Raw genomic sequence first — 27,818 nt, forward strand, 5'->3', positions numbered from 1 at the left:
TCTCCTGTCTCAGCCTCCTGAGTAGCTGGGACTACAGGTGCCTGCCACCATGCCCGGCTAATTTTTGTATTTTTAGTATAGATGGGGTTTCATCATGTTGGTCAGGCTGGTCTTGAACTCCTGATCTCAGGTGATCTGCCCACCTCAGCCTCCCTAAGTGCTGGGATTACAGGCGTGAGCCACTGCGTCCGGCCTTCTAGATTATTTTTGTTTTTGTCAGTTTTGCCTAATTTAAAAAATTTTGCCTCACTCTTACATTTTTGTGTCCTTTTATTTCAGTTTTATCTCTTTCGAATATAATGCCATTGAATTTTAAGAAAATTAAAAATCTAGTCTGATAGTCTTACTCCTTGTAGTTTTTAAATTAAACTTTTAATGAAGATGATTGCCAATTCACTTGCATTTCTAGGAAATAATACAGAGACATTCCGTGTACTCTTTCTCTAGTTTTTTTCAGAGTTAACATCTTAAAGACCTTAGTACAGTATCACAACCAGGATATTGACATTAACACAATCAAGATATAGACCATTTTTTCACCACAAGGATTCCTCCCTCCAAAGTATTGTCATTTTATAGTCACACTTGTTCCTGTCTCATCCAGTTCCCTCACTCTCTGGGGCCCACTCATCTTTTTCATTTCTGTGATTTTTATCTTTTCAAAAATATTACATAAATAGAATCACACAGTATGTAACCTTTTGGGTCTGGCTTTTTCATTCAACATAATTCTGGAAGTTCATCCAAGTTGTTGTGTATAAAGAGCTCATCCCTTTTTGTTGCTGAATAGCTTTCCACGATATGATTTCACTATAGTTTGTTTAACCATTCACCTGTTGAGGGACATCTGGGTTGTTTACAGTTTTTTGATAATTATGAATAAAACTGCTATAAAGATTTGTGCACAGGTTTTTTTGGTAAACTTATGCACACATCTTTCTCGGAGATAAATGCCCAGGAGTGCAGTTGCTGGGTTGTGTGGTCATTGTATGTATAGTTTTTAAAGAACTTGCTAAACTGTTTTCCAGAGTGGCTGTACCATTTTACATCCCTACCAGCAATGTATGGAGTGATCCAGTTTCTCTGCATCCTCGCCAGCATTTGGTGTTATCAGTGTTTTTCATTTTAGCCATTCTGGTAGGTATCTAGTGATATCTCAGTGAGGTTTTTATTTGCATTTCCCCAATGGCTAATGATGCTAAACATATTTTTGTGTGCTTATTTGCCATCTGTAATATCACCATCCATGACATGTCTCTTTGTGTCTTTTGTCCTTTTTCTAATTGAATTATTTTTCTTTTCCTGTTGCGTTTTGAGAGTTCTAAGTATATCCTGGATAGTAGTCCTTTGTCAGATATGTGTTTGCAAATGTTAATATTTTCTTTGCATCTGTTGATTGTCTTTTTATCCTTTTAAAGGAGTCTTTTGAGTAGCACAAGTTTTAGTTTGCGTGAAGTCTGATGTGTCATATTTCCTTTTATGGATCTTGCTTTTAGTTTCAAATCTAAGAACTCTGCCTAGTCTTAGATCCTGAAGATTTTCCTGCTTATTAAAAAAAAGTTTTGTAGTTTTATTTTTACATTAGACTCTGTGATCCATTTGGAGTTACTTTTGTATAAGGTATGAGACTTAAGTGGAAGTTCATTTTTCTGTCTATGGGTGTCCAGTTGATCCAGCACCATATATTGAAAGACTGTCTTTCTTCCACTGAGTTAATTTTACACTTTTATCAACAATTATTTGGATGTATATGTATATGTCTATTTCTGGGTTCTGTATTCTGTTCGCTTCATCTGTGTGTCTACCTGCCCACTAATAACCACGCAGTCTGTCAGTCCTAGCTAAGTTGTAACATGGAATAGATTGATTCCTCTCCCTCTGTCCTTTTTAAAAATTGTTTTGGCTCTTCTATTATTATTTCTTTTGCCTTTTCATACACATTTTAGAATAAGCTCATCTATATCTACAAAAATCTTGCTGGAATTTGGATACTAATTATATTAAACCTATATATCGGTTTGGGGAAAGTTGATGTCTTTACTATGTTGAGTTTTCCAAATCTGTGAAGAATTTATTTATTTAGATTTTCTTTTCTCTCTCTTTTTTTTTGTTTTGAGACAGAGTTTCACTTTTGTTGCCCAAGCTGGAGTGCAATGGCACGATCTCGGCTCACTGCAACCTCTGCCTCCCAGGTTCAAGCGATTCTCCTACCTCAGCCTCCCGAGTAGCTGGGATTACAGGCATGTGCCACCATGCACGGCTAATTTTTTTGTGTGTCTTTGGTAGAGGTGGGGTTTCTCCATGTTGGTCAGACAGGTCTGGAACTCCCGGCCTCAGTGATCCACCCACCTCAGCCTCCCAAAGTGCTGCTGGGATTACAGGCGTGAGCCATCGTGCCCGGCTTTTAGATTTTCTTAGATTTTTAAAAAATTCAGTGTTTTGTAGTTTTCAGCATATAAGTCCTGTACATGTTTGTTACATTTTTACATATGTATTTTAATTTTCTTTGGAGTGTTATAAATGGTGATGTTTTTAACTTGTTTTCACATGTTGATTTTTAGTGTATAAAAATGGGATTGGTTTTTGTGTGTTAATGTTATATCCTGGGACCTTGCTGAACTCACAAGTTCTAGGAGTTGTTTTGTAAATTTGTTGAAATTTTCTATGTAAACAATCATTCCACCTACAAATATAGTTTTATTTTTTATTTCAGCTCTTATTCCTTTTATTTCCATTTCTTGTCTTATTCTGCTAGCTAGAACTTTTAGTACTATGTTGAATGAGTGGTGATAGTAGGCATCTTTGCCTCAGTTCCAATTATTAGAGGGAAAGCAATCTTTCACCCCTGAGTATAATATTGGCTTAATTTTTTTTTTTTTGGTAGACCTGTTTATCAAATTGAGGAAGCTCTCCTCTGTTCTTGTTTTTGCGGGTTTTTAAATCATGAGCAGGTGTTGAATTTGTGAAATGCTTTTTTCACATTGATTGATTTGATAATATGATTTTTTTTATAACTGTTAATATGATGTATTCTATAGATGTCAAAACAAATACACAGATAAGACACAGCGAAAATGCTGAGCAGCAGTGGCATATAATGAACCAGCCTTGCATACTGGAATAAACTCCACTTGGTCATGGTGCATAATGACCATGGTATTTAATTCTTTTTATATGTTGCTGAATTTTATTGGCTCATATTTTGTTAAGGATTTTAACATCTATATTCATGTTGAATATTGATCTGTAGTTTTAATTTTTTTTTTTTTTTTTTGAGACAGTTTCACTCTTGTTGCCCAGGCTGGAGTGCGATGGCATGATCTCGGCTCACCACAACCTCTGCCTCCCAGGTTCAAGCGATTCTCCTGCCTCAGCCTCCCGAGTAGCTGGGAGTACAAGCATGTGCCACGGCTAATTTTGTATTTTTCTTAGGGATGGGGTTCTCCATGTTGGTCAGGCTGACCTTAAACTCCTGACCGCAGGTGATCCTCCCACCTCAGCCTCCCAAAGTGCTGGAATTACAGGCATGAGCCACTGCACCCAGCCTGTAGTTTAATTTTTTGTGTGTCTTTGTTTTGGTATCATGGTAATATTAGTTTCATAAAATGAATTTGGGAATGTTCTCTCATCTTCTGTTTTCTGGAAGAAATTATATTGAATTGTTGTTAGTTTTTCTTTATTTTTATTTTTTTTATATTATTTAAGACAGAGTTTTGTTCTTATCACCCAGGCTGGAGTACAATGGTGTGACCTCGGCTCACCGCAGCCTCCGCCTTTAAGATTCAAGCAGTTCTTCTGCCTCAGCCTCCTGAGCAGCTGGGATTGCAGGCGCCTGCCACCAGGCCCAGCTAATTTTTGTATTTTTAGTAGAGATGGAGTTTCACCATCTTGGCTAGGCTGGTCTCGAACTTCTGACCTCATGATTCACCCGCCTTGGCCTCCCAAAGTGCTGGGATTACAGGTGTGAGCCACTGTGCCCAGCCTCTATTATGTATTTTTTTTAGATGAGGTCTTACTCTGTCACCCAGGCTGGGAACACTGGTATGATTATAGCTCACCACAGCCTCAAACTCCTGGACCCAGGGTATCCTCCTGTCTCAGCCTCCTAAATAATCAAGACTACAGGTGAGCACCACCAAGCCGTGGTAATTAAAAACATTTTTTTGTTTGTTTGTTTTGGCAGAAGCTGGGTCTCACTTTGTTGCCCAGGCTGGTCTTGAACTCCTGGCCCAAGTGATCCTCCTACTGCAGCCTCCCAAATAGCTGAGATTACCAGGTTGGAGCTACTGTGCCTTGCCTATATTATCTTTTTTTTTTTTAAAGATGGAGTCTCGCTCTGTCACCCAGGCTGGAGTGCAGTGGCGCGATCTCGGCTTACTGCAACCTCCACCTCCTGGGTTCAAGCGATTCTCGTGTCTCAGCCTCCAAGTAGCTGGGATTACAGGCTCCTACCACCACACCCAACTAATTTTTGTATTTTTTGTAGAGACTGTGTTTTACTGTGTTGGCCAGGCTGGTCACAAACTCCTGACCTCAAGTGATCCGCCTGCCTCAGCCTTCCAAAGTGCTGGGATTTCAGGCGTGAGCCACCATGCCCCCCCAATTTTTGTATTTTTTAGTAGAAGTGGTGTTGGACCATGTTGACCAGACTGATCTCAAACTTCTGACTTCAAGTGATCTGTCCACTTGGCCTCCCAAAGTGCACCCTTGCACCCTACTGCCAATTTATATGCCTTAATTGCTCAGCGTTTTCATTCCGTCTTACTTATTTTTATATTTTTCCTGATGCTCTCAGGATGAGATCTGTGTTTTCTTAACCTCACAAATTTGATACTGTTATTTCATATAGTAAAGGTTTGTTTAGTTGACTACCTCCCTCCCCACATTTGTTTTGTGTGAAAAACGAACATCATTCTGTGGTCTTAATACTCATTCTGGGCACCAGCATGGTGGCTTATGCACTTTAGGAGGCCAAGGCAGAAGCATCACTTGAGCCCAGGAGTTTGAGACCAGTGTGCAAAACATAATGAAATCTCATCTTTACTAAAAATAAAAAAATTAACAGGCATGGTGGTGTGTGCTTGTAGTTCCAGTCACGCTGGAGGCTGAGGAGGAAGATCACTTGAGCTCAGGAGGTTGAGGCTGCAGTGAGCAGTGTTTGCACCACTGCACTCTGGGCAGCTGAGCCAAGACCCTGTCTCAAATAACGACAGATGCTCATTCCTCGAGATTACTCTGGTTCAGCAGTGGTGCGCTTTTTGCAGTTCACTTTCATTGAATGTGTCAGGCCTGCTTTTGTCTTCAGGACTTCTGCATTTGCTATGGAATGCCTTGGAATGCTTTTCTTCGGATATCCGTAGAGTGCTTTCCTCTTGCTTCAGTTACTTATTCAATTACTATTTCAGTGAGACCTTCTCCCTTTAAAATGGCAAATCCTCTATTTCTTCACTTTTTGTTTCCCTTACTCCTTTGTTTTTGTTCATTTTATTCATCATGACCTGCCATATTATATGTTTTATTTAATTCTTTATTAAGGTTTTGGTCTGTTAAACTCTCCAACTCATTAACCAGTCATTGGAGTTTTTTTATATTTTTAACTTGGAAACAATTGATACCTTTTCAGTGTTGAGTATTTTTAGTAACATGTGTGATGCAGTCTCTTTAATTTATTCAAAGCTTTTTTTTTCTTTTTTTTTGAGATGGAGTCTCACTCTGTCACCCAGGCTGGAGAGCAGTGGTGCAATCTCGGCTAACTGCAACCTCCGCCTCCCAGATACAAGCGATTCTCCTGCCTCAGCCTCCCAAGTAGCTGGGATTACAGGCACCCTCCCACCATGCCTGGCTAATATTTGTATTTTTAGTAGAGACGGGGTTTCACTGTGTTGTCCAGGCTGGTCTTGAACTTCTGACCTCAGGTGATCCACCTGCCTCAGCCTCCCAAAGAGATTACAGGCGTGAGCCAACGCACCCGGCCTCAAAGCTTCTTTTATTCTGTAGTTTAATGTACCTCTTGCAAAATTAAAAAATTTATTCTTTTACATTTTATGTTTTTGTGTCACTTAGGTTTTTTAAATAGTCTTTTTCAGTCACTTGAAAATGTATTTGATATACGGAAAATTCAATGTTTTGCCTTGATATTATTGGGTTAAATTTTTCAGTGGATTCTCTTATATTTCTAATATAGAGAATCTTGTCATTTGTGAATAGTAAATGTTACTTTTAAAAAATTTATATTGCCTTGCTGGGCATAGTGGCTCACGCCTGTAATCCCAGCACTTTGGGAAGCTGAGGTGGGTGAATCACTTGAGGCCAGGAGTTTAAGACCAACTTGGCAAACCCTGTCTCTACTAAAAATACAAAATTTAGTCGGGTGTGGTGGTCTGTGCCTGTAATCCCAACTATTTGGGAGGCTGAGGCACAAGAATCCCAGAGGCAGAGGTTGCAGTGAGCCAAGATGGTGCCACTGCAACTCCAGCCTGGGTGACAGAGTGAGATTCTCTCTCAAAAAAAAAAAAAAAAATTACATTGCCTTGGTATATTAGCTCACACCTATAATTCCAGCACTTTGGGAGGTCAAGGTGGAAGGATCACTTGGACCCAGAAGTTTAAGACCAGCCTGCACAACATAGGGAGACTCCTGGGCTGGCCTCCCTGCTACTGTGGAGGCTGAGGTGGGAGAATCACTTGAGCCTGGGAGGTTGAGGCTGCAGAGAGCCAAGGTTGTGTCGCTAAACTCCAGCTTGGGCAATAAAGTGAGATCCTGTCTCAAAAAAACCCCCTCAAATTATATTGCCTTGTATTATCTAGAATTTTTGGAATACTGTCAAATGACAGAACATAGTATACATTTTAGAAGTCTTAGCTTTGTGATTTAGTGTTTCATTTTTAGCATATTAGCTATTGCTTTCTGACAGATACCAGTTATTGTGATAACAGAATTTCCTTCTATTCTTGTTTATTGAGAGAGTTCATCAGGAATGAATAGAATTTTATCAAATGCTCTTCTAGCATTTAGCCCATTAATCATATGGCTTTTCTACTCAAACCAAAAATCTTTTTGCATTATGTCTATCAGTTTTCAGAATAATGATGAATTTTTCCCTTAACATCCTTTAAAGGAGATCAGTGATTTTTAAAGTATTATTATGAATAAAATGAAACATTACTATATTTAATCGGTTTGAATCCAGTGCAGTTGTTACTCTTTTTGGTGCTCAAATTTTCTCATCTTAGGCTACTAGGAGCCCATTCTTGATGCTTTCTTTGCCCTTCTGACAAGTCCCCTGTGGTCTTTGATAGCTTCTCTGTTTTCTGGTGCGATAAAATGTTCTAGGCTCATCTTGTGCATTTTCTTCCCCAGACCTGCAATCACCCAATTCCCCAAGGAGTCTGGGTTCCTTTTATGGAAAATAGTATTTATACCATAATCACTTTTTTACCTTACCTTTAAACAGACTTAACAGTTTTTGTTTAATGAAATCCAGAGTACTTTTAGATTTATAGAAAACTTAGGAAGATAGTAGAGTCCCCACGTGCCCCACACCCAGTTTCCCCTGTTCAAGCAAACTTTTAAGTTATCGGAACATTCTTAAATTTACAATGATAAAAATTCTTCGTGTCCCCAGTACAAAGCTTCAGAAGTTATCAACTCCAATCTTTTGTCATATATGTCCCCACCTACTTTCCCCAAATTATTTGAAAGGAAACTCCATATATTGTATAATTTTATACATAAATATTCAATCTTGTGACTGTAGGGATAGAAATCATCTTAACCAAGTAATTTACTTAATTTATATTAAACCATTCTTATATTGGTAGATTAAACTGTATTGGGTACATTGAGGACTTTTGTGCCTACACTCACAGGAAATATTGATGTGTTAATATTGGTTTATAAATTGTGTTACACAAAGACTTCTTCTGGTCCATGTTGAGAAATGAGAAAGAATGGATGGTATACTAGGCCCACCGTTTAATAGGTTTTTGCCTAAAAGTTTGGTTGGATAGGGTGGTCTTCTGCTGAAGTTTGAAAACCAATAATTTGCATGTTTTTTGAATTTTGTGTTTTGTGTTCAGCATTTTTCTATATTTGTCTTCTAACATGTATGTATTTGACTCCCTGGCTTTTATTCTCTTGAACAGTTTAAGGAACAGAATTCTGTCCTTTCCTTGAAAGCTTTGTGGAATTTATTCATGAAGCTGTCTTGTTTGGGTAGATGCGTTTGGATGTGGAGGGAGGGCAAGACAATATACCTCTTCTTGAATCAGATGGAGTAATTTATATTTTTCTAGGAAACCACTTTTGTCTGTATTTAAGTTGTTAGAATATATACTTGCATGTGCTGTTTTCTTGGTTTAAAGAAATTTGCTTAGTTTTTTGGTCTTTTTTTTTTTTTTTTTTTTTCATTTATAAGACCATACATTTGTTTACTTTCCCTTTTGTGCGTCTGACTTCACTGCATTTTGTTTTCTAATTAATTTTTGTTTTTGTTTTTGTTTTTACCCTGTAACTGTTCCCCAGCCTTTTTGGTTTATTTTATTGTTACTTTTTTGCTTCCTTAATTGACAATTTTAAATCTTTGTTGTATAATAATAGGAACATTTAGGGAGATGTTTTCCCTGAATTTGGAATGTAGCATTTTCTTTATTTCTTTTAATAGTTGATTTTCAATTTGATTTCTTTACCCTAGGTGTTACTGTAATCATTGTCTTGTAAGGGAGAAATCCATTAGTCTCTCAAATAAAAGTGGATTTAATTATAGGCATTACATGATTTCACCAGGAATACAGGACCAGGAACTGGGGCCTGCAGTGACCTTTGAAAAGAGTAAGTAGTTAGGAACTGAGGTATCTTTCTGGCTTGCCACATAGTTCCTCTTACGTATGGCATTAGCTTGGTCACTCTTTTTTGAGGGATTATGTTAATCTGGTAGTTTTTCTTTATTCTTACTTATAAATGAAGACGTAGATGATGATTATTTTTTGAGATGGAGTCTTGCTCTGTCACCCAGTCTGCAGTACAGTAGTGTGATCTCCGCTCACTGCAACCTCCACCTCCCAGGTTCAAGCATTTCTCCTGCCTCAGCCTCTCTAGTAGCTGGGACTACAGGTGCGAGCCACCATGCCCGGCTAATTTTTGTGTTTTTAGTAGAGACGGGGTTTTGCCATGTTGGCCAGGCTGTTCTTGAACTCCTGACCTCAGATGATCCACCCCATTCGGCCTCCCAAAGTGCTGGGATTACAGGTGTGAGCCACTGTGTCCGGCCTGAGGTAGATTATTTTAATATTGTAACTGGAGTAGGCAGTATTAATAATACAGTTTGTCAGTTGCCCTCAGCGGCTTCTCGTCTCCTCCTGTATTATATACATCATAGCAGATGGGGAATCTGCATAGCTTATATTGACCTTTACCGTGATTTCTAACCTTATTAGCACTTCCCCAAATTCTAGGCTGTTTTTGCAGTTTCTATCTCATGTTTTAGAATTGAAGAGCAATCTCAGGGAAATATTTTTATTCACTGGTGATTACATGTAACTATCATGTATACCTGTTTGATGAGGTTCTTTTTTTTTTTTTTTTTGAGATGGACTTTCCCTCTTGCTGCCTAGGCTGGAGTGCAATGGCATGGTCTCGACTCACTGCAACCTCCACCTCCCGGTTTCAAGCGATTCTCCTGCCTCATGTTCTTGGGTAGCTGGGATTACAGGCACCTGCCACCACGCCTGGCTAATTTTTTTGTATTTTTAGTAGAGATGGGATTTCACCATGTTGGTCAGGCTGGTCTCAAACTTCTGACCTCAAGTGATCCACCCACTTTGGCCTCCCAAAGTGCTGGGATTACAGGTATGAGCCACCGTGCCCAGCTTAATGAGTATTTTCTACCTAATGAGGTAGCACCTTCAGCTTGTGTAGTGTTTCAATTATATAATATCCCAGTTTTAAAATTTTTAATAATTTTGTGTTTATTTTCATTTGATAAAGGAACAAGGTTGATATAAAACTCTGGTCTTAATTTATGTTAGTTTTTGTTTGGAATTTAGATTATGTATCTTTTTACACAATTCATTATGCCAACACATTTCTCTGTAGGGAAATTCCTGTGTAGAACACATAGCAGTTTTAACTGAAGTGGGCTGACTCGGGAGCCTTTGAGAGGCAGCACAGTGGAGTGGAAAAACCACTTGGAAAAAATTAGACTAAAGATACTGACATCAGAGGTTGATGGAGAAAAACAACTGAAATCCGTTCTTGGTAGTGTCAGCAGGCTAACCTTAACCCCCATGAGGGCTCTGGCAACCCTCTCTACTCACCACACCCACTCACTGGAGGAAGGGCCCGAAACTTGGTGGAAGACTAAGTTAAGAAAAAATAGGTATTACTTCTAGAGGAAGTGGGATCCGGTAAGGTTTGCCAAACAACATATTCATAGAATTTTACTTGGTAAGCTGCTTTGAGATTATTTTATCAGTAAGTGCTAAATAAAGGAGAGGGATTTTTGTTTTTTGTTTTTTGAGATGGGGTCTCATTCTGTCGTTCAGGATGGAGTGCAGTGGCTCCATCTTGGCTCACTGCAACCTCCACCTCCCTGGTCCGAGAAATTCTCCTGCCTCAGCCTCCCGAGTAGCAGGGACTACAGGCATATACCACCACGCCTGGCTAATTTTTGTATTTTCAGTAGAGACGGGGTTTCACCATATTGGCCAGATTGGTCTTGAACTCCTGACTTCAAATGATCCACCCACCTTGCCTCCCAGAGTGCTGAGATTATAGGTGTGAGTCACCATGCCTGGCCAAGGAGAGAGATTTTTTTTGGATGCTGGTTATTTTAAAATAGAAATTGATGACCAGAGGGAGGAAATGACTTTCCCAGGGTCCAAAGTCTTGGTATTTGGGCTTGAACAACAACTGCTGATTGCTGGCTTGAAGTTTTTCACAGGGTCCTGTTGACTTCATTACCTTTGGCTGTGTCTCCAGCAGTACTTTATCTTTGCAGCATTTTGTAATGCAAAGACTGTCCCTCTGCTGTTCAGAATTCTGTGATTCCATATTCATAGTCTAAGCCCTTATGTCTTACTTTTTGTCTGTTTACAACAGTCGATAGAGCCAGTTGCATTAACATCCTTTGTCAAATAATGTTATCACTGGAAATATGAGATATGAGACCTCCTAGAAATTCCTTGTGAGAGTCAAGCTTAGGTAGGATGACTTTGTGCTTTGTCATTTCTGTAAAACATTCTTAAAATGAAGAGTATCTGACAGTAAGTATAAGGAGTGAAGCAAAGTAATGAATTCTGAATTAGAAAAAATCATAGTTATATTGTATCTGTGTGATTGCCTTTTTTAGTGTTAGTGTTCCACAGTCAGTTGAAGTATTTACTAAGATTGAGGGAAAGATGCATCGTATTACTTGCTTGGGTAAACCCTTCCCAAGAAGCTGTTGTCTTCCATTTAATGCATGAGATGTTGAGTAAGCTGTGACTGGTTTGTTATGAGATAGGCCAAAAGTTTTCTTGTTTTCCTTCTTTGTTGTCTGCACTAGAGAGGTAAGATGAATAAAATCTTCATCTTGCATGTGGAGGAAATAAAGCAAATTGAAATACAGTGACCATGGCATTGTGGTATGTCTTGCTATTTAGAGTATGATTTAGAGCTGCATTGTCCAGTGTTTGGTAGCTAGTGGCCACATGTGGCTCTTAAGCACTCGAAGTGTGGTTAATCCAAATTGAGATGTATTGTCAGTGTAAAATATACACCAGATATTGAAGACTTAGTATGAAAAAATATCCCACTGACACTTTAAAAAATGATTATTTTTAAATTACAAAAATTGATTGCATGTTGAGATGAAAAGATAGTTTTGATACATTGGGTTAACTATGTTAATGTAAATTATCATTATTATTTTTGAGACAGTCTTAATGTTGCGCAGGCTGGAGTATGGTGGCGTGATCACAGTTCACTGTAGCCTTGAATTCCTGGGTTCAAGTGATCCCCTCTCACCTCAGTCTCCTGAGTGGCTCGGACCACAGGCACACTGACCACCACGACTGGCTAATTTTTAAATTTTTGTAGAGACAGTATGTTACCATGTTGTCCAGCGTGGTCTCGAACTCCTGGGCTCAAGTGATTCTCTTGTGTTGTCCTCCAAAGGCACTGGGATTATAGGTGTGAGCCACTGTTCTGGGCTCAGTTTTTTTAATGTGACTACTAGAAGGTTTAATGTGTGTCTTCTATTAATTTGTGTTGGACAGCACTGAATTAGAGTATAAAATGACCTGCCAGGATTACAATTTAATATCCTCTCACTTGTACAATATGAAATATGGAGACATATATAGTACACAAAGTACAGTTATGACAGTGTATATGGATGACTTTGGTATATTTAAATCTGTTTGCATTTTAGTAAACTAGCAAGTATTTATACCAACAAGTATTTAAAAACCATATAGAGTTTTAAACAATTGCTTCTGGGCCATCCCTGAGACTTAAAAGTACAGAGAAACTGCCCCACATTTCCACTATACTGATGAGACAAGCAGGTTGAAAAGGAATCCTAAGTGACTGTGGAGTGTGTAGCACGGGCTGGGTTGGAGGAGTGATGAGGGTGGGATGGGACACCAAACCACAGGTAGGTCTCCTGGGTACGTTTCTGACAGGGCTTTCGTCAGCTCCAGGTGTTCTTCCTCTTTCTTGCTAGATGGTGCATGTGTGGTATCTGACCCAAGTGTGATTTGCCTCTGAGTTCAGAATTGACTGGAAATCACTTAAGTAGGTGGATTCCTGAGGCTGCAAGGGGTTAAAAATATTCATTAAGTTTTGCTGAAAAAATAGAAGGTGTGATGTGAAGCTGAAACTGCTTATAACCTTTGTTTTACACCCAAGCACAAGCCAGTAGAGTAGCGTGGAGGAAATGTTGCCCTTTAAGATTGATGACTGCTCATTTCCTTGCTCTTCAAAGGTCTTTTTGTCATTTGGATACCCAGCTGGGAATTTCAATCGTTTTAGAAGTTTGACTGACTGCTAAATAAGATGTATGTGATTTTTAGCTTTAATATTTTTAAAAATATCTTTATGATGTTGTTTGTTCCTTAATGTTTGAGTTGGGGTAAAAAATTCATTGCATTTTGGATCAGAGTTCTGACTTGATTTTTATAGATTTACTACTCAGCATCAAAAGTTATACATCTAACATTGTGATTTTTCATTGGTGATAATTCTGTAACAAACATTACACATTACATTGCATATTGAGAGGGGTTGGTTTTGAAAATGAGTATATTCATTGGTGATAGATTTTATAATCATAAAGCAAATATCTGTTTACATTAGAGCATAATCAGATAATGAAGTGGTTAGTAGAAAACAATAGACTATAGATTACAAAATTAAGATCTCATACAACAAAATATAATTAACACCATAACTTGAATGTAATTTTTACGGGATTATCTTATGAATGGTAATGATTCTAAGTGGTATGTGAAATGCTGTTACTAGCACATGCCAGTTGATAGAATGCTGGAAAAATCACATTTTACATTATATTTTAGATAGGATTTTTGTATGCTTGAGGGTGACTTGGCTTATGTTTTTTTTCTTTCCTTTTAGAATATGGTTTCTAGTTTTAGGGTTTCTGAACTACAAGTATTACTAGGCTTTGCTGGACGGAATAAAAGTGGACGCAAGCATGACCTCCTGATGAGGGCGCTGCATTTATTGAAGAGCGGCTGCAGCCCTGCGGTTCAGATTAAAATCCGAGAATTGTATAGACGCCGATATCCACGAACTCTTGAAGGACTTTCTGATTTATCCACAATCAAATCATCGGTTTTCAGTTTGGATGGTAGCTCATCACCTGTAGAACCTGACTTGGCCGTGGCTGGAATCCACTCTTTGCCTTCCACTTCAGTTACACCTCACTCACCATCCTCTCCTGTTGGTTCTGTGCTGCTTCAAGATACTAAGCCCACATTTGAGATGCAGCAGCCATCTCCCCCAATTCCTCCTGTCCATCCTGATGTGCAGTTAAAAAATCTGCCCTTTTATGATGTCCTTGATGTTCTCATCAAGCCCACAAGTTTAGGTAAGTGTTAGAGAATTCAGTTTCTTCTGAACAAGAGAGTAAATGAAATGAGAGACCTTCAACTATTGATTAATGATGTACTGTTAATATAATAAAATTGAGACATCAATGCCCAGTGTTTGAATATACAGATAAAAATTCTGCAACCATGACTGAAATCTAACAAAAAATTTATTTCATATCATTTGAGCTTTCTTCTTTTCCAATTCTTTTATTGTGGTAAAATACACATAATTTAAAATCTATCATCTTCATCATTTTAAAGTGTACAGTTGAGTGGTGTTAAATATGTTGGTAATGTTGTGCAGCCATCACTGCCATCCATCTCCAGAACTCTTTTCATCTTCTGAAACTGAAACTCTGTACCCATTAAACAATAGCTTTCCTTTCCTCTCCTCCCACTAGCCCCTGGCAGTTACTATTCTGCTTCCACTGTCTGTGATTTTGACTATTCCAGGTACCTCATATCATTGGAATCATACAGTATTTCTCTTGTGACTGGCTTATTTCACTAAACTTAATGTCCTCAAGGTTCTAACATGCTGTAGTTTATGTTAGAATTTTCTGCCCTTTAAAGGCTAAATAATACGATGGTATACATTTTTAAAGAAAAATAGTAATCTTTTACTCACTTCACCCCTCAGTCTCACTTTCAAGAGGCAACAACCTTAATTATTTTAGCCGTTTCTTCTGGTTTTAATTCTGTATTTCTGTGTTATAGGATACCACATTTTGCTTATCCATTGATGGACACTTGGGTTGCTTCCACGTCTTAGCTATTGTGAATAATTCTGTGGACATGAGTATACAAGTATCTCTTTGAGACCCTGCTTTTCAATTCTTCTGGCTGTATACCCACAAGTGGAATTGCTGGATCACATGGTCATTCTGTTTTTAGTATTTTGAGGTATCACTGTACTGTTTTCCATGGCAGCTGCACCATTTTACATTCCCTTCAACAGTGCACAAGGGTTCCAATTTCTCCACATCCTTAACAACACTTTTATTTTCCTTTTTTTTTTAAAAAAAAAAAAAATAGTGGCCATTCTGATGAGTGTCAGGTGGTATCTTATTGTAGCTATGATTTGCATTTCTGTAAAGATGGTGATGTTGTACATTTTCATGTGCTTTTTGGCCATTTATGTATCTTTCAAGAAATGTATAGCCAAGTCTCTGGCCCATTTTTGAATTGGTTTGTTTTATTGTTGTTGAGTTTTAGGAGTTCTTTATATATTATGGATATAATCCCTTATCAGATATATGAATTTGCAAATATTTTCTCCCATTCTGTGGCTTGCTGTTTTTACTCTGTTGATAGTGTCTTTTGATGTACAACTTAAAATTTTTTCATGAAATTCCAATTTGTTTATTTTTTATTGTTGTTTCCAATGCCTTTGGTGTCATATCCAAGAAATCATTGCTAAACTTCATGCTGTGAAGGTTTTGCGCTGTGTTTTCCTCCAAGAGTTTTATAGTTTTAGGTCTTACATTTAAGCCTGATCTCTTTTGAGTTAATTTTTGTATATGGTATTAGGTGAGTGTCCAGCTTTGTTCTTTTGTTTGTGGATATCCAGTTTTTCCCCACCATTTGTTGAAAAGCCTGTCCTTTCCCTCACTTGTCAAAAAGTATTTGTGTATGTGAAGTTTTATTTCCAGGTTAGCTGTTCCAAGGTCCCCACCCTCAGGCCATGGACTGGCACCAGTCCACAGCCTGTTAGAAACCAGGTCGCACAGCAGGAGGTGAGCAGCAGGAGGTGAACAGCAGGAGAATGAGCATTACAGCCTGGGCTCCACCTCCTGTCAGATCAGCAGCGGCATTAGATTCTCATAGGTTCAGGAACCCTATTGTGAACTGTTTGTGTAAGGGATCTAAATTGCATGATCCTTATGAGAATCTAATGCCTTATGATCTGAGGTGAAACAGTTTCATCCAGAAACCATTTCCCTGGTCTGTGGGAAAACTGTCTGCCATGAAACTGGTCCTGGTGCCAAAAAGGTTTTGGACTGTTGATTTATTCCACTGGTCTAGATGTCTGCCTTTATGCCAGTACCACAATTTTGATTACAGTAGCTATGTAATATGTCTTGGAATCAGGAAGAGTGAGTTCTCCAGCTTTAATTATTTTGTAAGATTGTTTTGGGTGTTTGGGACCCTGGAGATTCCACATGAATTTTAGAATGAGTTTTTCTATTTCTGAGGAATTGCAGTGAATCTGTAAATTGGTTTGGGTGATATTGATATCTTAGCAATATTAAGTCTTTCTTTTCCCACACAGACTGATGGGGAAAAGAAAGTTAAGTCTTCCAGTACATGAAAATGAGCTGTGTTTCTATTTATTTATGTGTTCTTTAATATCTTTCAGCAATGTTTTGTAGTTTTTATTGTACAGGTTTTCATTTTCTTGGTTAATTTTGAAATATTTTTCTTTTTGATGCTATTGTAAAAACTGCATAGTTTCCTTTTCATCGTATTTATTATTAGTTTATAAAAATGCAATTGATTTTTGCATGTTGACTTTGTATTTTGCTACTTTACTGAATTCATTTATTCTAACATGTTTTTTTGTGTGGAATCTTTAAGGTTTACTGTGTTTAAGAGCCTACCATCTGTGAACAGGAATAATTTCACTTCTTTCTTTTCTGTTTGTATGCCTTTTATTTCCTTTTCTTTCTTAGTTGCTCTGGCTGGAACTTACCTCAAGCATTCTTATGATGTAGAACTCAGGTGGCTTCTCTGTGAATGGGAATAGACACATGTCTTATTTATTGATACTGATTTTGTGTTTTGATACTTTTCATATTTTTATAAGGGGATTTATTTTCCATTTAATGTAGCTTTTAAACTGATTTTCTAAGAAATAAACCTTTTATATTTAATTTTATTTCTAAAGTGGCACAGGGAGTTTGACATGTGTTTTTTTAGCTTTTATTTAATGCCCATCAATTGCTTACAATGTGACTAATAAATTTTTGCTTTGCTGTGTTATAATTCTTACTGCCTAATGAAATTATTTACAGATATATTTGGATTTCTTTATGAAATAAATGGGGAAGTAATATTTCATAGTCGATCTGGAAGATTACTTTCTTTTCTTTCTTGGGAAAACCCTTTTTATTTTCAGTCATGTGAAAACTCTTAAACGTATCAGTGTGCTTTTTCCCTTTCTTACAGGATTGTACTGCAGTCTGTCTTGGTTAAGTCAGAAGGTCGTGAGGGGTAGAGCTAGTAAATGGGTTAGTATGGCCTGACTAGGGGCAGGCAAGGTGGCTATTTTTTTTTTTTTTTTCAGTTTTTTGCTTTTTGCTTTATTTGTGTTTTAGCAAAACTGGTGATCCAAGCAAGTGGAGTATTGCATTTTATCTCTTTATTACATTCACTTTGAAATAAGGATTGAGTGTTTGTTCACATTTTATTATTTGTACAAAGTCCTGTGAGTAGAATTATTGGATCAAGTAATAAGAACATTTTAGACTCTTGAAAACATATTGCCAAATTATTTTAGTGCCAGTTTAAATTCCACAAGCAAAGTGAGATAATGCCTGTCGTATCTCGTTACTTTTTGCCTTTATTGGGTGCTATTAAAAACAGATCTTTGTGATTTTTAGATGAAAACTTGTATCTTGCTTAAATTTTTATTTATTTTTTATTTTTTATTATTTATTTATTTTTTTTTTTTTTGGAGACAAAGTCTTGTTCTGTCGCCCAGGCTGAAGGGCATTGGCGCCGTCTCAGCTCACTGCAGCCTCCACTTCCCAGGTTCAAGCAGTTCTCCCGATCAGCCTCCTGAGTAGCTGAGGCTGCAGGCATGTGCCACCACACCCAGTTAATTTTGTATTTTTAGTAGAGATGGGGTTTCACCATGTTGGCCAGACTGGTCTCGAACTCTTGACCTCAGGTGATCCACCCGCCTTGGCCTCCCAAGGTGCTGGGATTACAGGCATGAGCCACCATACCTGGCCAACAAGAGCAAGTATTTTAAATGCTTATTATCCAGTTGTTTGTCTTTTATGATTTTACTTTCATCTTTAGCCTTGTTTTTAAAGAGTTGATTTATCTAGTTAAAATATTTCCGTAATTTGTTTTGTAATTCCTCCTTTATCATGGTATTTGGACAGTATCATGCACAATATTGTGGCTCATTTATATGTTCTGCCCCAGCAGTTATTGTAAATTTATTACTTAAAAAAATTTTTTTTCTTTATTTATGTTGAAGGACTAGCAAATTTATTACTTTCTATTATTCTGAGAAAGATTCAGACTAGTGATATGCTTAAGTAGCCCTACTTCATGAGGCCCCTTAGGAATATGGCTAAGCACAGGACAGAGAGGATAAGAGGGTCTGTAGGGTAGTGGTTACAGTGGAATGTGTTTTAGAGACATGGACAGAAGACTGGGGACTAAGTGAAGATGCTTGCAGTAGGCTTTTGCTCCGTGGTACTCCAAGAGGGAGACACGGGAGAGGCCTTGTCCTTTTCTCTTTCCTTGCCTTCCTACTTTGTTCACAAATAGAAATAGAAATTTTCTTACTTTGCTCTGTTCATCACAGAGTTTCTCTTTTATTAACCTCAGTAAAATTAAATAGTATGCTCATTATAAATTTACTAAAATAAAACTTTCCATATTTGGTGTTCAAAACTGTCTCATTTGGCTTAGATAAAATAATGCCAGAGATATTTTGTTTTGAAGAGTAACTAAACTCCCTGCATTTTGCTTATAGCTTCAGCTAGAATGCCAGAAATACACGTAGCCTCATGGCTTATACACTTTCTACCCTTTTAATAAAAACTAATAATGTTTTTCAGGAATCCTACCTATCACTGTGTTTTTGTTTTTGTTTTTGTTTTTTTTGAGATGGAGTCTCTCTCTGCCACCCAGGCTGGAGTGCAGTGGCACGATCTTGGCTCACTGCAAGCTCCGCCTTGCAGGTTCACGCCATTCTCCTGCCTCAGCCTCCCAAGTAACTGGGACTACAGGCGCCCGCCACCATGCCTGGCTAATTTTTTGTATTTTTAGTAGAGACGGGGTTTCACCATATTAGCCGGGATTGTCTCGATCTCCTGACCTCATAATGCACCCGCCTCGGCCTCCCAAACTGCTGGGATTATTACAGGCGTGAGTCACCGCGCTCGTCCCCTATCACTGTCTTTATAAACGTTGCCTTATCTTGTCTTCCCAAAAGAGAAAAAAAGTGATTTTCATAAGGTATAATCTTTAAGATGTCAGATTGATTAAACAATTGGATATAATAAATTATCTCATAGACTTTAGGTAGAAAGTTAAAATGTCAGTAAAATACCATATAGTTTGCCAAATAAAAGTGGAAAAAATTTAATCATTTCTCATGATGACCTTTAATTGAATATTTTTAGAGCCACAGCATCTAGGGCAATGGAATTGCTTTCAGAAGTTGGTTAATTTTTGAATGATTAGGTTTTATGATGAAACTACTTAGAACAATAAAAGTTTAGTGAATATCACATATTTAGAATAATGCTATGGAGAAACTTGTTTACTTTTGGGAACTGAGAATTAAAAATCGTCAGAAGTCAAAAGAGATACAGTCATGTCTATGTATCAGACCACATATTCCTGATGTTCTAAGGCAAGGCTGTGTATTTTAATTTATACACAGTTGATTAAATGATTTTTAAGCAATCAACATATTGTTGAGTAGAAATTAGTTAACAAGGGAGAGACTGGAAGAGCTATGGTAGGAAAAACAGACATGAGGTCAAAAATGTCATTCCAGAACTTCTTGGGATTTTGAAACCAGTAGCCCTATGTCAAAAAACCGTAATGACTATGTGCCTTTTTTTTTTTTTTTTTTGGAGATGGAGTCTTGCACTGTCACCTGGGCTGGAGTGCAGTGGCTTGATCTTGGCTCGCTGCAACCTCTGCCTCCCAAATTCAAGCAATTCTCCTTACCTCATCCTCTCAAGTAGCTGGGATTACAGGCACCCGCCACCACGCCCAGCTATTTTTTTTGTATTTTTAGTGGAGACAGGGTTTCACTATGTTGCCCAGACTCATCTCGAACTCTTGACCTCATGATCTGCCCGCCTCAGCCTCCCAGACTGCTGGGATTACTGGCATGAGCCACTGCCCGTGGCCCATAATGAGTATATTCTATTTAAGATACATTAGTATATAATTTTGCAGCTTGGGATTATTTCTATTCAAAAGGATTGATATAAAAAAATTTTTATCACTTGAAGTGAAAAATTGTGGTTTCTTGAAAACATGAGTGTATACAATAATACTAAACAAAGTACTCTGTAGCTAAGGTTCTACTGTTAACAAAATGGATAATCCCCTAATCTAAAAACAAACTAGCAAAAATCTCCATTTTCTTTCCTTAATTAACTATCCTGATGTGCTCTCATGGGCAGTCTTGTTTTCCTCTTCAATTTTTTAAGGTTTTTTGTTTTTGTTTTGTTTTGTTTTGTTTTGTTTTTTGAGACAGAGAGTTGCTCTTGTTGCCCAGGCTGGAGTGCAATGGCACGGTCTCGGCTCACCGCAACCTCTGCCTCCCGGGTTCAAGCGATTCTCCTGCCTCAGCCTCCCGAGTAGCTGGGATTATAGGCATGTGCCACCACGCCTGGCTAATTTTTGTATTTTTAGTGGAGACAGGGTTTCACCATGTTGGCCAGGCTGCTTTCTTCTCTTTCATTTTAAAACCTTTTCCAACTGCACAGAGTCTGGTTGAGGGAGTGGGGACACTGTTCTGTTTGTAGTATCTGTGAATAGTATTCCCTAGAGTTTTGCACCATGACAATCTTTCTTAACAGTATTTCCTGAAAATTTATTACAGCAGATTTATTGTAGTAGTTCTATTATCTTATAGATGTAGCATAACTTACCCAGTACTTTTTTGATGTACATCTTCAATGGCTTTCACTGTTTAAATTATTCATTCAGAAGTGTTTTTGTGTATAGCATGTATCAGGCAGGCACTGTTCTTACAGTTTTACAGTCATTGCAGCTATGAACAACTTTTGCATATATTTCTGAATACTTACACATATATATAAAGGATAAATGCCCGGATGTGAAGTTGTTGGGTCAAAATATGAATATTTAATATTTTGATATTCACCTTTAGAGAGAAATTCGACAGTAGCTTCCACAGCATTGCACCAATTTGTACTCCATTTGGTTGTGTGGAGGTACTGTTTTCCCTGTACCCTCATCAGCATTGAATTGTTGGTCTTTTAATTTTTGCTAATCTGAAAGGTGAAAAATTAATGAGGATCAATCTGTTTTTATCCTTAAATTCCTGAACATTAGGACACACTTGTTAAACTTCTGGATATGATTAAACAGGATTCAAATGATATGCACATTAATGTTAAAGCCATTAAAATAGAATATTCTAATTTACTTTATATATTATTTGTATTAACTCAGTTAACACGTATATAATAAGGACTTAATTTGGATATGGCTAGGTAGTCTTCCCCCTCTCCACTGAGACAGAGTCTCGTTCTGTCGCCCAGGCTGGAGTGCAGTGGTGGGATCTTGGCTCACTGCAACCTCCGCCTTCTCGGTTCAAGCGATTATCCTGCCTCAGCCTCCCGAGTAGCTGGGATTACAGGCATGTGCCACCAAGCCCAGCTAATTTTTGTCTTCTTTTTTATTTTTTATTTTTTTATTTTTATTTATTTATTTATTTATTTTGAGACGGAGTCTCACTCTGTCGCCCAGGCTGGAGTGCAGTGGCCGGATCTCAGCTCACTGCAAGCTCCGCCTCCCGGGTTCACGCCATTCTCCTGCCTCAGCCTCCCGAGTAGCTGGGACTACAGGCGCCCGCCACCGCGCCGGCTAGTTTTTTGTATTTTTTAGTAGAGACGGGGTTTCACCGTGTTAGCCAGGATGGTCTCGATCTCCTGACCTCGTGATCCGCCCGTCTCGGCCTCCCAAAGTGCTGGGATTACAGGCGTGAGCCACCGCGCCCGGCCAATTTTTGTCTTCTTAGTAGAGACAGGGTTTCACCATGTTGGCCAGGCTAGTCTCGAACTCTTGACCTCATGATCCGCCCGCCTTGAACTCCCAAAGTGCTGGGATTACAGGCGTGAGCCACCGTGCCCAGCAGTTATGTCGTCTTAATTGTGGAGAAGCCAGAAGTGTGAGATAGGCTTTAAGGTGTTTGTTACCCAGTTAGGGAGGTAATGTTCACATTCAAAATAAGTAGCAAGTAGATATGTGTTTGCATGATAAAGCACTATCAGTTGTACATCTAAAGGTCAGTTACTGCATTGGAATGGAGAATTCAGTCAAGGCTGCTTGTAGTGAGACTTGAGGGAGCTTTGAAGGATGAATGCACCTACTTTGGATTGGCAGAGTTTATAGGAGAAGAAATGCCAAGAAAGGGGAGAACTGTGAGTGGTCACAGAAATAGAAAATAAAATGGTTTATTTTAGAAATAAATAGAATAAAATACAATTGCATCTATATAGCAATATTCAATTGTTTACAAATACAGTGTTCACTGAACACTGCTTTAAATTATAATCCCATTACACCAAAATTTTTCTAATTTAATCAGATTTAATTATTTAATCAGAATAAAATAGAAAATAAAGTGGTACACACCCACAGGTAAAGTAAGCCCTTTGAACCGAGGAAGCCCTGGAGGAGGCTTGAGGAAATGTAGCTTTGCTAGGAAAGAGCCTGGGGTCGCTCAGAGATCGGAGGCTGGTAAGTGTTTTTGGGCAGAGGAAGCGGGTTGAAAGTGATAAGGTGGACTGACTCCACTCTGGTGGGAGTCTGGCAGGAGTTGGGGCTGCTGTTTCATTTGTAGAAGGTTATAATAGGCTTTCAGTAGCGTGGTGGTAGTGAAAATGGAGGGGAAGCATCACTGGTGATTATTAATAAAATGATAATTTCTGTATAGATAAATCACCTGCAAATAACTAAGGTTTGCTGTGTTCTATTTAAATCTTGTTAAATTCGAAAAACTTTGGTGTATATAATGGGATTATAATTTAAAGCAGTGTTCAGTGAAAACTGTTTTTGTAAACAGTTGAATATTGCTATATAGATGCAGTTGTAAAGTGTTTCTTGAAAGCATTGTGTGTGCCTGTTAGTTCCAACATGTTAAGAAACATGTTATCAAAAATGAGCTAGTTTGCTAATATAGAAGAGAGCCTATATTGACTATATATTTCTTCTGTTACAACTGTATGATAATGTTCTTTTTGTGTATTTTTATTTCTACATATTTGAGGGTCAGCCCCTCTTTATTTTTAAACGAATTTAAATTTTTTGTCCCAAGTTTTAAAAATTATTTTTTACTTTTTTGGTAGACGGGGGTCTCACTGTTGCCCAGGCTGGAGTGCAGTGGTTATTCACAGGCATGATTATTGTGCACTGCATCCTTAAACTCTTGGCCTCAAGTGAACCTCCTGCCTCAGCCTCCTGAGTAGCTGGGACTATAGGTGTGTGTCACTGTAGGTGTGTGTCACTGTGCCCTGCCCTGCCCAGTTGTGTTGTTTTGTTTTGTTGAGACAGGGTCTCTCTGTCTCTCACCCAGGCAGGGTACAGTTGTGAGATCACAGCTCACTGTAGCCTAACCTGTGCTGAAGTGATCCTCCCAAGTAGCTGGGACCACAGGTGTGCACCACCATAGCCAGCTAATTTTTACATTTTTTTCGTAGAGACCAGGTCTTGCCATGTTCCCTAGGCTGGTCTCGAACTCCTGCGCTCAAGTGATCATCCCTTCTCAGCCTTCCAAAGTGCTAGGATTATAGGCATGAACCATCGTGCCCATTCCCATTTTTTTTTTTTTTTTTTTTTTTTTTTACTGTGGTAAAGTACATACTGTCTTGACCATTTTAAAATCCAGCATGAAGTATATTAATATTGTGCAACCATCCCTGCCATCTATCTCTAGAACCCTTTTCATCTTGCAAAACTGAAACTCTATACCCATTTAACAGTAATTCAGTATTCCCTCTTCCCCAGCTCCTGGCAACCACCATCCTGCTTTCTAAGATTCTGACTACTCTAGATTTCTCATATAAGTAGAATCATACTTATATGTCTTCTTATTTGATTTACATGTCATATTATTTGTCTTCTTCTGACTGGCTTATTTCACTAAATGTAATGTCCTCAAGGTTTGTCCATGTTATGTCAGATTTTTTTTTTCCTTTTTAAGGCATAGTAATATTCTATTGTATGTGTATACCATGTTTTATTCATTTATTCTCCAATGGACACTTGGGTTGCTTCCACATTTTAGCTATTGTGAATGATACTGCTATGACTGTGGGTATACAAACCTCTTCAAGATTCTGTTTTTTAATTCTTATGAGTATATACCCAGAAGTGGAGTATGTGATCATATGGTAATTCTATTTTTAATTATTTGAGGAACCACTAAACTGTTTTCCACAGCAGCTGCACCATTTTACATTCCCCACCAGCAGTGCACAGGGGTTCCAGTTTCTCCCTGTCCTCAGCACTTTTTTTTTTTTTTTTGATAGTGGCCATCCTAATGGGTGTGAGGTGGCATCGCATTGTAGTTTTGATTTGCATTTCTCTAACGATTAGTGGTGTTGAGCATGTTTTCATGTGCATATTTGCCATTTGTATGTACTTGGAGAAATGTCTGTCCAAGTCCTTTGTCCCTTTTTGAACTGAGTTGTTTTCAGTTGTTGAGTTTTAGAAGTCCTGCTCCTACCCTACCCCCTTTTATTTTAGTGCAGCATTGCAGTGGTAGAAGACATTCTTTTGTTGGTGATGATACAGTAGCTGGTAGGTGATGAGAACCAGATAGCTCAGGACCTTAGGAAATGCAGAGTAATTAAACTGATTCATTCATTGTTACTTTGAATTATTTTACTGTTCAATTGGCTAGACTGAGCCATTTTAATCCACAAAGCTACCTATAAAACCTCTTGGTTTATCTTTTCCCTGTGTTAGCCATATTATGAGCCCCTATTAACCTGGGCAGTAACTGCTAGGAAGCATTCTTGTTTTTATTTTTGTTTTGTTTTTTATAAACGGAGTCTTGCTCTGGTCGCCCAGGCTGGAGTGCGGTAGTGTGATCTCGGCTCACTGCAAACTCCACCTCCCGGGTTGTAGTGATTCTGCTACCTCAGTCTCCTGAGTAGCTGGGCTTACAGGCATGGGCCACCATATCTGGCTAATTTTGTATTTTTAGTAGAGACGGGGTTTCACTGTGTTGGCTAGGCTGGTCCGAACTCCTGACGTCAGGTGATCCTCCCACCTTGACCTTCCAAAGTGCTGGGATTACAGGAGTGACCTGCTGCACCTAGCCTAGGAAGCATTTTTACAGAAATATAAACCAGTTTATTAAAAGGTGTCAATATAGTACTTGCAGGGGGTGATGGTGGGGGATGACTTGGCAGGTTTTATATTAAGTATATTTAACATTTAGGCGCATTAAAATATTAATTTTTGACCTAAATGTCTTATCAAGATAAAGTCATTGTTACGAAATAGGTAACAAAATATATCTGTTGAACTGCTTGTTTTTTTCCTGAAATTTTGGTATCTTTTAAAAAGCATAGACTTTTGATGAGGACTTCCAGAAGTGAAAATATATTACATGTGTAGTATCTTAACTGTTTTCAGAATGCCTTCACATGTTACTGCATTGAGTCCACAAAACAATCTTAAGGCAGGTGAGAAAAGTGTTACTCCCATTTGAAATGAGGAGTAGAGAGACTTGTAAATTTCCTAAATAACTTGGATAGTAACTAGTAGGGGTAAGGCTAGGATATAGGACTGTTACATTCTGGTCTAGTTAAGTTTAAAAATTTATAAAGCGGGAAAAAGGATCCATAGATTTAGAGCAGTCATAACTATTATATCATACTAGTAGCCTACTCATTTAGTAATTATAAATTAAATGAATCTGAATATAATATTTGGAATTGATAAGATTATGCCAAAATTCATGAAATTGTGGCATTATTTCATTTACTGTTGCTATATAATATACTCTTCCAAAACATAGTGGTGAAAGCAGGTATTTTATTATGCTTCTTAGAAACAAGAACTTGGAGTCACAAGGAAAATGAGCACGCAAACAAAGGATTTCTCAGCAAGGCAAATTTACTTCTGCAAAAGGATGCTGCTTGCACATCTGGCCACTGCAAGAGCACACCAAACAAAGGAGGGAAGGGGTTTTTATCCCTAACACGGTTAATCCCTGGTTCTGTGTCCTGTCCCCATTAGCTGGAGTCAGACCGCACAATCTACACTGACCCGATTGGCTGCTGTTTAAAATTGAATATGGCTAATTAGGTGGGAAGGGAGAGGCTGTTTGTTACAGTACAAGGCATGTTTGGGCATGTCAGGGCGTGGCAAAGGCGGGAAGGGTAGTTCTGATGGGGAGAGCTGTTTCTGTGGTAGGGGCAGTTTACAGAATAGGTAGCCAGGAGTGAAGAGGATGCTTTCCAAATAAGGAAGAGATGTCAGTTACAGATTGGGACTGGCGGGAGAAGTTGTTAACAGAGCAGATAGTTTAGGAGAAGAGACAAGGAAGTTGATCTCGAGAACAAAGAAAAAGGAAGTCACAAATTAAACCTTTGAAGAGCAACTTAACTGTACTTGACAGTTATCTTCTTTTGATTTTTATATTTCTTCCTCTTCAAATATTTTTAACATTTCTTGACTCTGTTGTTCTGTCTGGTTTTCTAAAAGTAAGAGCTTATCTGAATAAGGTGGTGGGGGGATTGAAAAAGGTTTTAGTGAGAGTTGTTTCAATAAGCCTTTGTGCTAGGCTTTGGGCACAGGGTATGATATAACATCCTACAAGAATAAGCACACCTATTACAATGGCAAGAGAAGTAAGGATTGAGGACATAAATCCTTTCCATTTGCCGAACCAGTTTTCCATTAAATTAGTGAAGGGGGCCGGGCGCTGTGGTTCACGCCTGTAATCCCAGCACTTTGGGAGGCCGAGGCAGGCAGATCACGAGGTCAGGAGATTGAGACCATCCTGGCTAACACGGTGAAACCCCGCTCTACTAAAAATACAAAAAAAAAAAAAATTAGCTGGGCTTGGTGGCAGTCGCCTGTAGTCCCAGCTACTCGGGAGGCTGAGGCAGGAGAATAGCGTGAACCCAGGAGGCACAGCTTGCAGTGAACCAAGATAGCACCACTGCACTCCAGGCTGGGCAACAGAGCAAGACTCCGTCACAAAAAAAAAAAAAAAAAAATGAGTGAAGGGATCGTTTATTCCTGAATTTTTAGCTAGTTCATTGGATAAAGCAGTAAGACCTTGTAATGCTTTTGTTATGGTTCCATCAGGAGCAGTATTATTAGGTATAAAAGCACAACATTGAGTTCCAATGATGATGCAAACTCCACCTTTCTCTGCTAGTGTCATGTCTAATGCTATTCTGTTTTCCCAAGCCATTTGGCTGGTGTTTAGCTATCCCTTTAATAGCATCTCTAGTACAGTTAACAAATCGTTGCTGGTTGTAATAGATGTAATTTATCCAATCTACATTTTTATTTACAGTTAACCACCAGAATAGTATGGCCTCAAACCCTGTGCTATCTGATTTTACACCTTAAATTCATCTGGCACTCCTCTCGGGACTCATGTGGCATCTATGTTAACATGAGAGTCAAAGGACCCATGAGGGCCATTTCTTGTTTTATGATGCTTTGTCTTTATCCTTTTTGGTTGTTGAAATTCTAGGGTGAACGGGATGGCCAATTGGATCAGAGCACAAGTGCCACTCTAG

General features: G+C 38.5%; 1 protein-coding gene across 13 annotated transcripts in view; it reads left to right on the plus strand.

Annotated features, from left to right (window-relative positions):
• PIAS2 (protein inhibitor of activated STAT 2) overlaps nucleotides 1-27,818 on the plus strand; it is a 132,396-nt gene that overhangs the window by 13,308 nt on the left and 91,270 nt on the right. For 9 of the 13 annotated variants that reach the window (XR_007721293.1, XM_050767950.1, XM_050767960.1 and 6 more), the window contains exon 2: nucleotides 13,616-14,090. Coding sequence is in view for 12 of the 13 variants with exons in the window: in XM_050767950.1 (XP_050623907.1) it covers nucleotides 13,616-14,090 (475 nt within the window). In the remaining variant the exon portion in view is untranslated. Of the gene's footprint in view, nucleotides 1-1,028; nucleotides 1,138-8,693; nucleotides 8,831-12,965; nucleotides 13,039-13,615; nucleotides 14,091-27,818 lie in introns of all 13 variants that reach the window. The other 4 variants (XM_050767953.1, XM_050767955.1, XM_050767956.1 and 1 more) reach the window with 3 other exon arrangements.

This window comes from Macaca thibetana, chromosome 18 (genome assembly GCF_024542745.1).
Source record: "Macaca thibetana thibetana isolate TM-01 chromosome 18, ASM2454274v1, whole genome shotgun sequence".
NCBI lineage: Eukaryota > Metazoa > Chordata > Mammalia > Primates > Cercopithecidae > Macaca > Macaca thibetana.